This window comes from Erinaceus europaeus, chromosome 9 (assembly GCF_950295315.1).
Source record: "Erinaceus europaeus chromosome 9, mEriEur2.1, whole genome shotgun sequence".
Classification (NCBI taxonomy): Eukaryota; Metazoa; Chordata; class Mammalia; order Eulipotyphla; family Erinaceidae; genus Erinaceus; species Erinaceus europaeus.
In genome coordinates, this window is record NC_080170.1 from 29390701 (window position 1) to 29409111 (window position 18411).

General features: G+C 34.7%; 1 protein-coding gene across 2 annotated transcripts in view; it reads right to left on the reverse strand.

Annotated features, from left to right (window-relative positions):
* Nucleotides 1-501: 501 nt before the first annotated feature.
* U2SURP (U2 snRNP associated SURP domain containing) overlaps nucleotides 502-18411 on the reverse strand; it is a 56380-nt gene continuing 38470 nt past the window's right edge. For both annotated transcript variants that reach the window (XM_060197555.1, XM_060197554.1), the window contains exons 19-28: nucleotides 17784-17871; nucleotides 16202-16324; nucleotides 15024-15180; nucleotides 13858-13953; nucleotides 13221-13287; nucleotides 8929-9088; nucleotides 7810-7920; nucleotides 4259-4377; nucleotides 2821-2997; nucleotides 502-1857 (exon numbers count right to left, since the gene is read on the reverse strand). In XM_060197555.1, coding sequence (XP_060053538.1) covers nucleotides 1719-1857; nucleotides 2821-2997; nucleotides 4259-4377; nucleotides 7810-7920; nucleotides 8929-9088; nucleotides 13221-13287; nucleotides 13858-13953; nucleotides 15024-15180; nucleotides 16202-16324; nucleotides 17784-17871 — 1237 coding nt within the window. In that variant the 3' untranslated portion in view covers nucleotides 502-1718. The remainder of the gene's footprint in view (nucleotides 1858-2820; nucleotides 2998-4258; nucleotides 4378-7809; nucleotides 7921-8928; nucleotides 9089-13220; nucleotides 13288-13857; nucleotides 13954-15023; nucleotides 15181-16201; nucleotides 16325-17783; nucleotides 17872-18411) is intronic.

Consider the following 18411-nt stretch of genomic DNA (forward strand, 5'->3'; position numbering starts at 1 on the left):
AAAGGAAGAAGACTGTATAAAATTCCATTCTCCCAGGGAACAAATATGAGAGAAAAATCACATTATTTTAAATACTGCTGTTTGTAGGCTCTTAAAAATCAGCACCAAATGTTTAATTATTCTGAGCAACATAGCAATTAACATTTCTTAATATTATGGACAAAAGAGCAAAAAGTAAGAAAATAATTGTCAAGTAATGTCATGTTGGTAAGAACCATAAAGTTAAAGAATTTGATTGGCTTATTTCTAAAAACTACTGTAGTCTTCCCAGTTTGTAAATAGTATACTTCAGCTAACATACCCACTCCCCAAATCACAGGTACAGTATATTTTATTCGGTGACAAGGCAAGAGTAAGTAAAATGACTGGAATAGGTATTTTTAAAATACCTAGCTAGCTAAAAATAATCCACTTGCATAGTTTTCTAAAACCAAACCATCAAAAGAGTATAAAGTAACTAAAAAGAAAACTGAAAACATGATTCACAAGTAGTAGTGTCAATTCAAGTTGACATAACCTTTTATTACACTATATTTACAACAATATTATCATTGACATTATACAAGTTTTCTTATTCTTCATTCTGCAGTTTTATTCCTGCTTATATATACAACAGATTTCAACTGTGCAAATGGCCTAAATCAACATTTTTGCACCATGAATTTACAAACCATTGATGTTTCCTGAAAATTATTTTAAATTTCACTTAAATTTAAAACTAAATTTTTTTTTTTTTAAAAAAAAAGGTACTTTAAACAGAACCTTGTAAAATATACTGATACCAGTGCTTGAAAAATAGCCTACAGAGGGCTATAAAAGGGGAACTATCATACAAAAAGTTCTATAGCCAACTCTTGTTAGAAAACGTCTTTTATAAATAAACTTCGTTCATGATAGAAGATAAAACCATAAAGTGAATATGTAATTTTCCTAAAACTAAGCAGCTGCTCAGCACACAAGTACAGGTTGAGTACACTGAAATCACATTATTTCTTTAAAAAAGAAAAAAGAAAAAATGTTTTAGTCAGGCATTCCTTTAACAAAATACCATCCCATTCCACACTCACCTAGTTTTTTGATCTCTCAGTTTTAGTATTACCCAAAAATAATGTTATCAAATAGGTTGGCAAACCTAGCAAATAGTCTCCGGTCCCTTAATTTTGATAGTTATCTCAGTAAAACTTTAGTTACCCGGACAATGGAGCTTGTAAAGTACACTAGGTATAAGAAACAAAAACAAAACAAATGCCAAATTCACTTACTAGGACTTTAAGGGACTGGATGTCACCAATAGGGCAAAAAAACAACATTATAGTTTTCTGTTCATATTTTATTTGAAATCTAATTAAAATTGTCAAAGCTACAAAAGGGGGAAGACATCTGTATTATTTTTGCCAAGTCACAACATCCTAAAAACAAAGTACTACTACTGCCAGCAGATCCATTATACACATTTCTGATGAAATTCATTAGCACAATAAAAATTTCATCTTGAGAAACAGCCACAACAAAAGTAATTTGTACAATATAAAACAATGACAGGTCTACAGATGCAGTTACTCATGAATTTACACATGCATTCACAAATGAACAAAAACCCCAGGAATGCTCTTTCATGTGATTTTTTTTCTTTTTTTCTTTTTTTCTTAAAAAACAGACGGTTCAGGCACAAAACAAAACTCCATTTCCAACAAGTGACAGCATCTTAAAAACTTATGTCAGTGTTTGTTTTTCTTTGACTTTTTATGAGACCTGTGTGGAGATCGAGACTGGGATCTGGATTTCTTCCCTGATTTTTTAGGGGATCTAGACCGTGATCTTCTAGACCGTTTAGGTGTCCTTGAACCAGATGGTGATCTGAGGAAAGAAACAAAAACTATTTATCAACATGCTCATATGATCAAAATTATCTTTAAACAATCTAAAACAATCTTTAATACGGCAAGGCAAAAATAACTGAAATAAAAAGTTGCAAACTTCTCAAATGTACACATATACGCACCCACACATAACATACAACCCTTCAGTGGTGTGCTTACATAAAAAGGCCGGATTAGATTCCTGGGTCTTATTATCACTGCTCTATTTCAAGAGTTAGGGACAAGGAATTTTTATTTTTAACAAGCTCCCCAAGTGACTGATAGACTATAACATTTGAACCTCTATGTCTACAAGATAAAAATAAATTGGTATTTAAGATCATTCACACAAGCTTCACACACAACAGCTTTGCAGCCTAATTTCTTGAGAGTTGTAATACTATCCTAGGGAATCATTTAGGACAGCATAATGTTGAGATATATATAACAAAATAGATATAATATAAACATTTTACCAAAATAGTTTTAAGAATATAGAACAATTTTAACTCTTAGAATAATAGTTACCATAATTTTTATGAATATAAAACAAGAATTCCTGCATACAAAACCAGATAAAACATTTTTTAATCACTTTTCTGGGACTACAAGGGAACAAGGCATATTACACACTGAATTACACACTGAAGCAATAGCATTTTCTCAATTCTCTATAAAATTGCATCTTTGAACCTTGACAAAAAAAATTCTATAGAAATAGAAGAATGAAAAGTTACGCTGTTGCCTTTAATGCACAGCAAAGACAGGGCATCATATTTGAAAGTCTTGATAGTAGGAGACTGGACTTGGGGAGGTAGAAAGAATAAAAAAAAAAATCAAAGTTATCTTTAGTTTCCTAAACACTTTCAAAAAATGGCTGACAACTGAATTATTTTCAAAAGCTAGATTGAATAATAAAGCAGCTATGCACTTGAAATATTACAAGATAATTTGTATTTACCTTTTGGCTTTTTTGCTAGCATCTCTAGGAGAATCTTTGTGAGATGACCTGGACCGGGAGCTCTCCTTATGAGATCTTTCTGAACGCTCTGATCGCTCTGATTTTGGTGATGGGGATTTCACTCGCCTACCACTGCTACTTCGAGATGGGCTAGGGGATGTACTATGTCGCCTTTTCCTATGGAACAAAGGCCCCAAATATTTCACAGGTGAGCAAAGGATCAAGTGTTCATTTTCAAGCGTTTCATTTACTAAATTAGCAACTAATTTCTCACAATTTACTCTGACTTTGTTTTCACTAATGTATCAATGACATTTCGCAACTTTATACCAAGAACAAATAAGTCTTAAAGATAGACTAAGACAGAAACTAAACTGAATTTCCTTTTTCAACAGGAGACACTGGAACAATGGATAAAATTTCATTAATGTATTTGTTTAGACAGTATGGTCTTTTTAATAGTTATTTCCTAACTTAGAAACTTTCCTGATTATATGAGAAAAATGAGGGGGGCGTCAGACTGGCAAGTTACTATTTAAGTCGGAGAGGAACAGGGGCAGAAAAAAATAAAGCAGTAGTAGAACTATGAATATTTGGGGAATGAGTGAGGGGCATGTAGAAGTTATACCATACTTGTGACTTTTAGCAAATTTGAAATTACATTAAAATAACAACTGAAAAATTGATAGATTTAGCAGCCTGGGAAGTGGCACAGTGATAAAGGTGCCAGACAATCAAGCATGAAGTTCCAAGTTTGGTTCCCAGCAAGTGTCAGTGATGCTCTCACCCTCCATTTCATTAATATATTTTAAGTGATCCATTTATAATTTGACCCATTCACATGTTATTTTTAACTATTTGTAAAATGACTAAATCAGGTTTTTTTTTTGTTTGAATTTTAATCAGGAAAACTTAAGTTTTGTTAACTGAAACAATGTTCTCTACTTAATCAGAGACTATGAAGTAAAAAATAAAGACTATAAGACAAATATGATTTTGATTAAAATGAACATCTGTAGTAAGAAGCAAGCCCCTGTGGTCTATGTACGCAATTTCTTGAGAATGAGAAACTCAAGTTTATAGGTAACGGCCTTAGTACATACAGGCCGGAAAGAACGCTTATATGGGAGGCAACAAAGAAGATCTAGTAAGCTGCTTAGTTATTTAAGCCTCGGGTCTGATACCTAATATGGTAATTGAATTCTTACACTGAACTTCAGCTAAGGTACTATATAGATAGACCAGGTAAAGGGATAACATCTGAGTTAATTAAGCCAAGTGCTAAGTAAACTGCTCATTTCTCAGCTATTTCTGCCTCTTGCAGACAGGAGCTAAATATATGTACCATGGAAAAATTACTCATCCAATTCGGCATCAATAATGAAAATATCACTCCAAATTCTGAAATCAGTAGCAACAGGAAAGAAAAATGTTATACCTTTCTTTCCTCGTGGGCGTACACTCATCCTTTTCTTTCTTCTCTTTGGATCGAGATTCTAATTTTTCTTTATCCTTCTTATCTCTTTCTCGTTCTCTTTCTAGTTCTTTCTCTTTCTCCTATTTAGTTTTAAGAGAGAGAATTTAGTCATTAAAAAACACCGACCTTTTCAGTCACCAAGCTGCAGATACCATGAAGCCAACTTGACTTCCCCAGACAGAGGACCTCACAATGTGTCCTGGATCCCTACCTCTCCAGAGCCCCGCCCCACTAGGGAAAGAGACAGGCTGGGAATATAGATTGACCTGTCAACGCCCATGTTCATTGGGGAAGCAATTACAGAAGCGGGACCTTCCACCTTCTGCACCCCATAATGACCCTGGGTCCACACTCCTAGAGGGCTGAAGAATAGGAAAGCTATCAGGGGAGGGGATGGTATTCAGAGTTCTGGTGGTGGGAACTGTGTGGAATTGTATCCCTCTTATCCTGTGGCCTTGATATTTTATATTTTATAAATTAGTAACATTTAAAAAAGACACGTAAATAAAAAACACCAACCTGGGGAGTCCGGCGGTAGCATGGTGGGTTAAGCGCACATGGCGCAAAGCGCAAGGACCGGTAAGGATCCCGGATCAAGCCCCCAGCTCCCCACCTGCAGGGGTGTCGCTTCACAGATGGTGAAGCAGGTCTGCAGGTGTCTATCTTTCTCTCCCCGTCTTCCCCTCCTCTCTCCATTTCTCTCTGTCTTATCTAACAACGACAACAACAACAATAATAACCACAACAACAATAAAAAACAAGAGCAACAAAAGGGAAAATGAATATTAAAAAAAAAAAAAAACCAACCTGGGTTGTATCTCATGTAAGAATACTTTTTCTCCCCTCTTAGCCTATGGTCTTGTCAGTGTTCCCATTTTATAAATAAATAATTTTTAAAAAAATAAATGAAAAAAAGAATACTTTTTTCTATTTATCTCATGTAAGAATACTTTTTTCCTATTTAACTATTATTTTAAATGACAACTGGAGGCAGTTTTTTAATCCACTCTTCCAGGGAAATCAATCATTTCTTTTACTTGTACCAAACAATAAAAGTGACAACTGTAACAGCAACTAAATATTTACTAAGTACTTGCCATAAGTCAAGTGACTGACTACATGACTACTTAACTTCCCATAGCAGTACTATTATCTTCATTCTAGAGATGAAAAAAGAAACTCAGAAAGATTATGTATCATACCCATGGGACAGTGAAAAGATCTGAGCCAAAGCGCTCAGTGTTCTTTGCTATCCTATAGAGTAATATCTTTGCAAATAAATAAAAAAGTAAATCTATGAACAAAAAAGCTGACTTTTTCATCTCAGTATACAACAGCAGGGATTTTTATTTTTACGTCATCTCTAGGGCTTTGCCATTCCAGACTGACCTTTTCAGGTACAAACAGAGAGAAAAGGGTACACAGCACCAAAGTTTCCTTCAGTGTCGTAGGGACTACGCTCAAACCTGGGTTGCACACATGGCAAAGCAACTCGCTAGTTCAAGTCAACTATTTTGCTGCCTCAAATAGCAAGGATCTAATTCTACAGTAAGCTGCTTTAATCAAGAATGCTCTTACTAAAGCAGTAATTTAAGAAAGGAGGGAACAAAAAATTTAATGACAGAAGTGCCAATCATATTAAAAAATTCAAACCCCAATTATTTCATTTTTTTAAACCAGAGCACTGCTCAGTTCTGGCTTCTAGTGGTACAGGAGATTAAACCTGGGACTGTGGAGCCTCAAGCAAGAAAGCCTCTTTGCATAACCATTATGCTATTTCCCCACCCTAAACTATAATTTATAAAAGTACAAATCAACAACACAACTATACAATCACAGAAACTAGAAAAATAACTTAGTGGCTTATATCCAGGTACTATAAATGTCAATTCTCAAATAACTTCTGTTGATAATATAATTAATGGAATGGCTGTAGACAATAGACCCACAAAGCCAATTTAATTCTTCACTACAAAAGTTTTCTCTATGATCTGCCCAGAGCAGATATTGGCACCCATTTTCTGTAGAGCCAGGTATGTATTTTCTGCTTTGCCGGTCACATTTATACTTTGTCAAAGTATTCAACTCTAGCACTGGAGTGCCAAAGACACCATGGACAATACATGACTGACGAGGCATATTAGAGCATGACCTGTGCTCTAATATAAACCAATCAGACTTACAAAAATCAGACAATGGCCCTGACCTTCTGACAAGAGAAAGACAGAGAGAGACAGAGAGACAGAGACATAGACCGAGAACATATATACGCATTCAAAAAATACATCCTTTTCAATTACAATCATGGGGGAAGCAAGAAGATTAAGATGTTAATCCCAGTATTACTATCACAAGAACCAAGAAACATCGAGGTATCATCTAGGCAGATCAGACATCTAGTACCATATCCTCAAAGGAACCTATGGGGTTCAGATACAAAGCATCATCTTAAAAATCCCATTAATCTCTTCCAAATGCAACAAACAATACAAATTATAAGCAGTGATGTAGTAAGGAAATTGACTTCCTCTATTGACCTATAGGATTTATCTTCCTAATTAAAAAATTTATAGGAACCAATCTACTAGTTGTAGTTTGAAGATAGAAACTTTTTTTTTTTAAACTATTTTATAGTCATTCTAATTCAACAATGGGTAGTAGCCACATCTAAGGCAGAAGTGGGACTTACAAAAGTGGGCCTGTCTACCCAGCTTCCCTGACATGCCTCAGTGTACAGAGTGGTGCTGTCACAGATCTGTGGAGCAGCAATGCTGCTTTATCATAATGCAGCTCTCACCACCAGTTCTGCATCATAAACAGCTTCACTGTGACAGTGACACCCTTCTAGTTCTGTCCTATTTTTCTCTTTCTAAAGGAACTCCTTTATAATGATAATAAAGGCACAGGTAGAATTCGCAATGGTCCCAATAAAATCCCTGAGTTCCCTCATAATTACTGTATGGCATTCTTTGTTCTTAAAAGTCTTTACATATTCCCACTTAAAACAAACAAACAAAAAAACAAACAAACAAAAAAAACAACGCACTGTCTCTCAAAAGCTAAGAATTCATTGAGAAGGTATCTGTCAACTTGCTTTGCTATTCTTGGATTAATGGGAAAGTGGTCTTAAGTGAATTTCCAAGCTCAAAATTGACCAAACCCTCATACTGTCTCTATGCCATATGTTAGAACTCACCATATATTACTTTGCAAATGTGACTATTCTTATAAGAGCCTCCAATTTTGAAAATGACCTTAGCAGGGTTTTCCAGTCACAGAGAGTAGCCAGAGTAAAACAGTGTATTATTGCACTAAACTCTTCCAGATTAAACTTTTAAAAACAAATTCCAAATGTTCCTAATTGTTTACCTGTACTCAGTCTTAACACATCAAAGAATATCACTTGAAATCTATTTTTCATTAAGTATATCTATATATATTCTAGTCAATCAAACACATAAAGTTGGGAAATCCATGTTAAGGAGAAAAATGCATAAAATGAGTAAACTTACTCGTTGAAGAAGTTTATCTCTGTAGTGTTCCACTTGTTCCTGAAAGCTCTGACCTGGCTTTTTCGGCCTTTTTCCAGATTCCAGTTCATCTTGAAACTTCATAACTTTGAGCTGTAAAGACATTTTAAAAATAGATTTTCCTCCCACTGTTACATCTTCTCAAACACTACCTTATTCCTTCTATAAAAACAACTGTTTTCAGGCAGAGGAGATAGCATGATAGTTATGCAAGCAGATGCTCATGCCTGAAACTCTGAGATCAAGGTTCAATCCACCACACCACACAACCATAAACCACATCTGACAAGTGCTCTGGTGAAAAACAAACAAATAAAAACAATTATTTTCTTTGAAATAGGTATCCATCACACACACACACACACCCCAATCAAATCAGAAAGTATAACTGGTAGAAGCCAGTCGAAATAGAAACCCTTTGTCTAAAGGTCATGTGTCAGACAAAACCCAACCTTGCATAATTCAAGTGACCAAGCATGTGCCATATGCCACAGTGATATTCTCTTCCACCCTCTCATAAATAGATAAATCTTTAAAAATGCAAATATAACTTGAAGGTGTCAGAATTTATTTCATTTTTCCTTGTAACATACTGTAATGGATGTCAGTGCCAGATGTAATATATTAATTAGAACCAGTACTGTCAGATTGTCTCCTATAAGCAAGGTACTACAAAGATGATGATAAACAAAATAACAGACCCCCAGGGCCCTTTCTCCCTGTGGAAATCACAATTTAGTGATTTCCAATGAGGACTACTAGCACCAAAAAACAAGCAAGGGGGAGCACCTTAAAAAAACACCATCAGTGTATATAAACACCAGTCATAACAGAGAAAAAGGGAGAAGCAAATTCGTAAAGTTAAGAAAAGGATTCTTCTGCCAAGAGCTATGCTTTAAACAGGGGAGGGAGGGTAAGGGAGGGGAGGGGGCGGGGATTCCTCAAGAGAAGGCATGTTACAACTAAACGGCCTGAAAGACTTCAGTGAGTCTGAAGGTTTCCAGACAGAGTGGGAATACTACATACCAATGTATGAAATCAAGGGGGAGATTAGTCTAGCATGAAAAGTAAAAGAAGGCTGAACTTCACTGCAATATTTACCTCAATTTCACGAAGCTTAGCTCGTTTTTCCTCACTCATTTCAGAGTACTTTGAGAACTTAGACTCAGTCATTTCTTCTTTAATTGGATTTGAGTACATATGATGTTCTTCAGACTTGGAACTCTGAGTATCTTCTTCATCTTCACTTTCTTCTTCTTGACTGTAAAATAAACAATGTGTGCTAAGGCAACAAATTAAGTGTTTGATTTCAGACTGGTGGTTATTTTTCACTGCCTTACACTTAAATAATGTCATCACTATTTAACTTCCTATAAGACCACACTTCACTACTGAAATATATGATCAATAGGGCCAGGGAGGTGGTTCAAAAGTAGAATGGCCTCACATTTGTGAGGTTCTGCATGCCATCTCCAGTATAGTAGTAAGAAAGTGCTCCATGGAAAGTTCTTTCTCAAAAAAGCAAACTGTTGGGCCAAGGAGGTAGCTCGGTGGTGATGTGAAAGCATGAGACCCTGGATTCAATTTCCAGCAGTGTTTTTAAAAATTAATAGTATAAAGCTGCTGCCCTCCACATAAAGTGTGTCTGAATTTGACACACTTTATATAAAATGCTTAGAAAGTCAAATGGACCCCAGCTCCCCACCCACAGGGGAGACACTTCTGTCGTATCTAATAAAAAATAGGAAGAAAAAGAAGGAAAAAACGGTTGGGAGCGGTGGATTCATAGTGTGGTGCAGGCACCCAGGCCCCCACCAGTAACTCTGGTGGCAACTTAAAGGGGAAAAAAAAAGTCAGATGCTCACCCTGCAGCAGAGTTAAACTAAAAGATGTGTAAATCTGAATTATACAGGATCACTATGACATAATCAATGTAGCACATAAAAACCATAACATAATCTTGAGAATAAAGCAATGCATAAATTTTAATAAGACTTTTAAAAATGTTTTATTTTTAAATTAAAAAAAATATTCCCTTTGGTTGTCTTTGTTTTATTGTTGTAGTTATTATTATTGTTATTAATGTCATTGTTGGACAGGACAGAGAGAAATGGAGAGAGATAGGGAAGACGGAGAAGGGGAGAGAAAGATAAGACACTTGCAGACTTGCTGCACTGCTTCTGAAGTGACTCCCCTGCAGATGGTGGGGGCTGAAACCAGGATCCTTACGCAGGTCCTTGCACTTTGCACCACCTGTGCTTAACACGCTGTGCTACCACCCAACTCCCTATGTTTTATTTTTTTTTTACTGGATAGAGACAGAGAAAACTGAGAAGGATGGGGGCATGTAAAGGGAGAGAGGGAGAGAGTGGCAGAGAGACCTCATAGCACTGTCTCACCACTTATGAAGCTTTCCCCCGTCCCCTGCAAGTAAGGACAAGGGTACTTGAACCTGGGTCCTTATGTACTTAATATGTTCAACCAGGTGCTTCACCACCTGGCCCCAGCCAATGTATAAATTTAAAATATTAACACATTAGTGTCCATTTCATAGATTAATTGAAAAATTGTGCTAGTTCTATGTAAAATAAGAAAATACTAAACTGTTGTTCATCAGGGAAGCAATTACAGAAGCCAGACCTTCCACCTTCTGCACCTTATAATGACCCTTGGTCCATGCTCCCAGGGGTTTTAAGGAACTGGAAAGATATGAGGGAAGGGAATGGGATATGGAGTTCTGGTGGTGAGATTGTGTGGAATTGTACCCCTCTTATTCTATGGTCTTGTCAGTGTTTCCATTTTATAAATAATTTAAAAATAGTGTTGAAATACAAAAAAAAAAAAAAACAAGAAAATACTAAATTGAATGACTACCTTGAGTAGGCATACAAAGACGAAAAACTTTTCCATCTAAAGCAATCTAATACAAATAGGTAAGCAGATGGGCAGGCAAATATGTGAAAAATTGGTGACCAATGCTGGAATAAGATTGAGAAAAATATTCTTGACACACAAAGGGTGAAGGAACTTTAATACAAAAGGGGGGGGGTAATCGTCTTGGATTGGATTGCATGTGTGTATCATGCAATCTGGGAAAAACAAGTCATTCATGTACAAACTCAGAATGCTTATGTGTATACAAAATGCTGTATAAACAGAACTGTTACATTACTAGCCCATCCTAGATAATGTCTTTTTTTTTTTTTCTTTAAAACTATGAACCTGGTAAGCCCTTTTACCTTAAGTAGCACATTCAGTATATATTTTAAAAACTAGTTATGGGGCACAGCTGGTTAAGCACACATAGTACCATGCACAAAGACCTGGGTTCAACTCCCCCCCACCCCCACCTGTAAGGGGAAAGCTTCACAAAGGGTGAAGCAGGTCTGCGGGTGCATCTCTTTCTCTCTCCTTCTCTACCTACCCCTCCTCTCTCAATTTCTCTGTCCTATCCAATAAAATGGAAAAAATGGCCACCAGGAACAATAGATTCATAGTGCCGGTACTGATCCCCAGCAATAACCCTGGAGGCAATATATATATGCACTAAAGACAAAATTTTGCTGCTAGTGTTTAGATTTCTCATCCAAAGACTACTTGCAAAACAGTACTAAATTTTACAGACTTTCTTTTGGGTTTTTGTTTGAGGGGGCATCATCAGAAGACTTCAGTGCTTCAGGTCAACTTTCTCAGACAGGAATAGATAGAGAGGCAAGGAGGGTTATAATACCTTCTCCACTGTGGTGGGGAAAGGGCACAGACCAATTTTACATGCTTTGTACTTTCATAGTTCTATAAATCATTAGTACTGTATACCTAGGTACAACCATGGAGACTGTACCTGAGACTTCTTGTATGCAAGTGCTATGCTCTACCACTGCGTCACCTCCCTGGCTGCTTGGTTACTGTAATCACATTAATAATTTGGTTTTTTTGGTGCCTGGAATGTGTACAAGATGGCTTACATGCATTCAAATAGCTAAAATGTGTGCAAGTGCACATACAAATGTTTACTCAAAGATTATTTTGGAAAAATTTAATTAATACGGATAAAACACAATTGAACTATAGTATCTATGATATGGAAACTACTTCTCAATCTCAGTCTTTTATTTATAATTTTTCTAAATAAAATTATAATATCAATTATTTCTTCATAAGCATGAATGCTAGCTTTCAATCACAAATAAATATAAAGCAGATAAATATCTGGGTTGAGATGGAATAATACCCACTGACATTAGAATAAAAACAATAGGTAATAGAATACAACGTATGGTACTTAATTTTAAAAATATTTATGCATGTTTTCATATACAAAGATCTAAATGGTCGAACAAAAAATAGCCATGTTATTTAAGATTTTTAAAATGAGCTACACAACACTTGATTCATTTAAAATATAGTAATTTTGCAATTGCTGTTAAAACTTTTCAAGGCTTAAGCAATCTATTCTGATTGGTTTTGACTTCAGCTCTTAAGTGACCAGTTGTAAATTCAAATGTCATCATAGTTTCATCCTGTTCTTTTAAAGAGATGAAAACTCAAGACATGAAACCCATACAATTTAATTCATCACGGGTGAAAATGAATTACTATTTAGAGCTTTCCTACAAAGTAAACATGTGTACATGTACACACACTTACACTAGTATTTCAGTTACAAATAAAACTACTAGCTTTTAAAAAGTAACATCTATGGCTAGAAAGATGGTTGAGTGGTAGAGAACAGAACTTGCATGTGTAAAGCCCCAACTTTTATTCCCATCACCGTATGTAGTATTTCAGATCAGTACTCTGCACCAAATCCCATAGAAAGAAAGGAAGAAAGAGCGAGCAATACCTAGGGGGGAAAAGGCATTTCAGATTTATCCACTAGAGAGCAGTAGTGAAGCATAAGAGAATTTCAAAGACCAAAAAGCTGTATGCAGGGGGAAAAAAATATTTTTTTTTTCCTTGCTTTGCTCTTTCAGTTATTTCTATGTTGAGGTTATTATTTAAAGGTTCTAGGAAAAACAGAAAATAGTTTGATTCTAGTAACTCATGCCTCACTGATGATTTTTCTACTATAAAATTAACATGTGAGCCAGCAAGAGAGTTGGTGTGAAAGGGTGCCTGCTTTGTAGACAGTCTCTCTGTAGCTACAAAATGAAAATGCCTAACATAGTATAGAAAAATCAACTCAAAAGCAAAGTGAAACCAGATACATCAAGACCAGAAACCAAAAGCTCTTTATTCACTAGAAAAACAACAGAGAACTGAGAATGATCCTCTTTATAGTTTTTTAAACAATAAAGTTTTCTTCTTCTCTATTATTTCCAGCATACCTATACTAGTGAAAAAAGAAGTGCATATGCAATAAGAAACAGTATATTTGAAACTTAGATTCTTACTTTTGATTTTCTTCTTCTTCTGATTCTTCATGCTGGTCAAATAACTCCCATTTAGAAGTTGTTACAGCTGAAAGGAAAGGGGAAAAAAGGATGTAATTCCATAAGTTTTGTTTTTTTTTTTGCTACAGCAGCATAGAATCATTGCTTTTGAATTAAAAAGTTTCTGTTACAGAAGTTTTTTTATCTACATTTATCTATTCTCAATAACCACTTCTATGTACTGTATCTATTTCTCTCTTCAGATCTAATTTTATTTAAGCCATATAATGGCTGTCATCCTTTTTTCTGTGTTGGATGTCAAGATTTATTTCATCAGGGCCTACAAATATTAACAGGTACAGATTATGAGCACAAGGATATATGCACAAGTAAGCATGAAAGGCAAATCTAAATTGCATCTAGCAAGTCAGCATTATGGTGAGGTCAAAGTTTTGTTCCCCTGAAACTGACCTCAAAGTAGATTTCCAAACATGTACAGCTTCTCATCTACATTTTCCACTAAAATATTTAATCTAACTGGATTTTAGTTATTTCTCCAGTTACTCAAAGCTTCCAAACTGTAGTATCTGAGAGAATTCTAACAAGCACAATGAAACTTAGCCACTATATTTAAAGTTCAGCATTTATTTTCACTCACCCTGTGCTTCCAATTCAGATTCATCAACAGCTTCCCATTTTGATGGAGCAACTTTAAATATAGGCTCATTCTTCTTTGAATCTTCAGTCGCATCCACTATTGAGAAAAGGTAAACAATTAATCCTGACTAAAATGACCTAAATTAGAACACTTAATACCTAAGTATCACTATATCATTGAAAAATAAGTATGGCTAGTTCAAGAACAAAAATTATAACTAATCCAATTGTATGTCAGGTCTAAGTTACACACACACGCCAAGAACATATAGGTTATTTTAAGCAAATTGGAGGCGAATTTGTAAATTCTTAATATTTTCAGCTTATGTTTAAGGAATTTACATATTGTTCAATATTTTAACATGTAATTTAAATGTACTGAAGATTATGTATGTTTATTATTCCCAAAGGTGATTTTAGGCTGTAAGAACTGAACCTGTAAGCTAGTATAATAATAGAAACAGAACTGTTGTCTACGGCCATACCACCCTGAACACGCCCGATCTCGTCTATCTCGGAAGCTAAGAAACAGAACTGTTGCAAATAAGGACTTGAAATTATGAATATAATTTAGCACAAGACTTTGCCTTAATTTTCTGACAATTGAGACAAAAAGAAAAACTTGTTAATATTATGAGGGTGAACATCCCAATAATAGCAACACAGGTGTAACAGGGAAAAAATTTTTTCATGCCACAATCAAATGTATTACTGTAAGACATATGCAACATTATAGAAGGAGGTTTTATTCCTGTGTTATAAATTTCTTTTTAGTATATAACAGAAGTGATAAACATTAAAATAAGTGATTTGTTCCTTAAAAAATATATTATTGCATAGTGGCATTTTGAAAATAAAAAGGTTAATGACTAACACCTCAATCAAAATGGACTTTACTAGTACATACAGCAATTTAAAAGCTTTTAACTAGATTTCAGTTTGAAATCTGTACTTACTGCTCTCTTTGGCTCAAGACTGCAACTACGTAAGTCTTTCTCTTCCCTTGCTCTCTTTCTGGGATTACCATGTGAGCAGCATGTAAGTCAGCTCTCAGTCTTCTTTCTTTTACTCTACCTCTCTCTCTTTCCCTAACATGTTTTGTTTTCAATAAAAGTTTAATTTCCAAAAAAAAAAAAAGAGAGAGAGAGAGAAGAAATCTATACTTACAAGGCACTCCATCAAGATCATCATCAAGATTCTTTATAGGAACTCCATCAAGATCATCAAGAGGAGTAGCATCAATGGGAATTCCATCCACATCTTCTAAAGGTGCACCATCAAGTTCTTCTTCAATGGGGGCACCATCAAGGTCATCTGGTACATCCTATGAACACACACATTAACTACTGGGACATCTTTTACTTGCCAGTCATATTTTAAGATTTATTTGCAATAAAGTAAAAAGCAACCAAATGACTATTCACAGGTTAAACATGAAGGCATGAAAAGAATATATTTTATCACCTAGTCTGACAAAGTAGTCATTTTTATGTTACTTATCAAATATTTATCAAGCAGTATTGATGTCAAGTACCATACAAGGTACTAGGGATACAATTATGAGCAAAATTGAATCTGGCCCCTTACTTCCTCCTGTCATATAGTTTACCAGAATTTGGGAGGGATAAGGAAAGAAGTCAGGCAGTCAAATAAACACAATGATATACATATAATAAACAATGGTGACTATTACAACAAAGAAGTATAGAATGCTACTAGTCTATAACAAATATATTCCACCTCAAGGGGATAAAGTCCTGTGTAGTGCTGTTTAAATATGAAATATGAACAAGTTCAGATAAAGGCAAGTTCTAGAAAGACAGAACATGTAGAAATACTGAGGAGGTATTGCTATATGGAAAAATGGGAAATCTTATGCATATACAAATTACTGTACTTACGGACTGTAAAACATTAATCCCCCAATAAAGAAATAAAAATAAATAAAAAACAAATGAAGTAGAAATGGTGAAGAGTAAAATCTGTTACTACTTTGGTTCATCTTTTCAAATACAATTTATAGAGTGGTCTCTAGTTTAACAGAATGAAATCATCTCTACATTGCTCTATTATTTGATTATTTCTATTAATATAAACCTCTTCATACTGTCCAATAAAATAAGTCACTAATTTTCACATACAGAAACAAGATTCCTGTTATAAATAAGACAACTTTTCGACACTTGCACTCTAATAATTCCAGCAAAAAGCCACTGTTTAAGAAGCAGATATTTACAAATATAGCCCATATTCACAACACATAGAGCTTTAGCTATAGCCTATCAAACATGCAGTGTCCACAGAAATAAACTCTAAAATAATTAAGAAAACCACTGAGTGCTTACCTCCGTTTCCTTTTCTTCAATAATATTTACAAGTCCTAAGAAAATATTTTGTAGTTTGATCAAAAATGGCTCTGGATAAATTGCCCAGTCTTCCCATGCTCTGAAGCAGGTCATTACCCGTTGCTAAATAGGAAGATAGCCCATCATTATTTAGAGGAAGTACATACATACCAAACTTCATCTCAGAAATGACCATCACCATATGTTGAAATTTCCCTTAAACTGACATTCTTTAAATACCTATTACCATGTTTTAAAGAAATAAAAAAAGAAAATAGAAAAAAATCAATGTCACCTTTAAATTAAGAAAAACAGAAGCAATGGAAAAGTGACATTCTGGCCACATAACATCAATATCTGGTGAAAAACATAAGACTACATCAGGAAACACAACCTTAAAAACTTAACAAAGTTGGATATCATGGTAGGCATGTTTTGAACCAAACTTCTTGATGGTCCAATGAAGTACTTCCTAATGTTGGTTAATATTTAGCTCTGTCCCATTATGTTTCCTTCTATAATTTCTGACTCATGAGTGGTGGCACACTCTGCAGTGTACACATTACCATGTGTAAGAGCCCAGGTTCAAGTCCCTAGTCCCACTGACATGAAAGAAGCTTCATAGTGGTAAAGCAGTGCTATAGATGTTGGTCTCTCTCCCTGCCCCCTATTCCCTCTAAATTTGGCTCTATTCTTTTTTTTTTTTTTTTTTTTTTTCTGACTGCCAGAATTTAAAATCAGAGCTGTGGATGTGAATTACCTAAATAGCAAAGTCACTTAACAAAATCGAGCTTGGTGGGAAATTTTTTTTATTAAATATTTTATTTATTTTGACTAGAGAGAAATTGAGAGGAACAAGAGAAATTGAGAGGGAAGAAGAGACACCTGCAGCACTACTTCACCAATCATAAAGCTATCCCTACAGGTGGAATATGTCTTCTTAAAAAAAAATTAGTCATGGAATATATTTTCTAAACTAAAATACGTTCTTAATCCAGTTAGATTATATGTACCATTTCAAGTGATCGTATGAATGTGTTTTGTAGAAAGACCAATATTTAAAAGAAACACTTGGGCTAGGGAGACAGCATAATGATTATGTGAACAACTTTCATGCCTGAGACTCTGAGGTCCCAGGTTTAATCCCCATCACCAACATAAACCAGCCCTGAGCAGTGTTCTGGTCTCTCTCTCTCTCTGGTCTTTCTCATTAAAATAAAGAAATAAATATATGAGAAACACAAATTATTTCACAAAATATTACTGCACAAAGTAACACTAGATTTGAAGGTGGGTAAAATAGTAAATTTTGAAACAATGGCTTCTGAAATATGATATACATACCTATATCTTCTAGTGCTCTTCCCAACTTCTACCACATTTAAAATGCGAGAGTAAGTTTTTTAAAAAAACTATTTTATTTATTAATGAGAAAGATAGAAGGAGAGGAAAGAATCAGACATCACTCTGGTACATGTGCTACCAGAGATTGAATTTAGGACTCTCATGCTTGAGAGTCTAATGTTTTGTCCACTGCGCTACTTCCCGGACCACTAGAGTGAAATTAATAAAATAAACATACCTTAAAGTTTTCTGACTGTAAATGACCTTGAATTGTACGATAAGTAGCATTGAGGTCTGAAAATATCTGACATAACTTTGATTCAAAACTGAAATTCAAATAAATATGGTTTTAGAAGAAAACTTGTTTACAAATCCTTATTTACTTTAGCATGCTAGCCAATGAAAACCCCACCTAGAGTGAAAATATTTAAATTTATCATATAACTCCTTAAAAAAATAAATAATAAAAAAAAAAAATCGAGAAAGTTTTGTTTAAGTTCTAAAACTGTAACTGAACCATTTAATTCCTATTTTGAAAATTTCTCCTGCAAAATCCCTAAGTCTAAAGAGCTTGTTCCTTGATTAGTGAAGAATCTTAAACCTAACACACCCTCTCATTCAACTTCTGTCTAATTAAGTAGGATAATAAAAACAGTATGATGAAAGTGGTATAACCAAGGCAAAAATATCTTATCAGACCCTAATTCAAAAAATAACTAGAAAAATTAATTTTAAGAACTTAAGATTTTTATATTAATTACAGTACAGCAATATCACTTCCTATTGCCTCTGAAAATATCAACAATGATAATCAGAAGGGGGCAGAGACTATAAAAAAAAAGTAATGCTCTGCCTTTGGTCTCTTC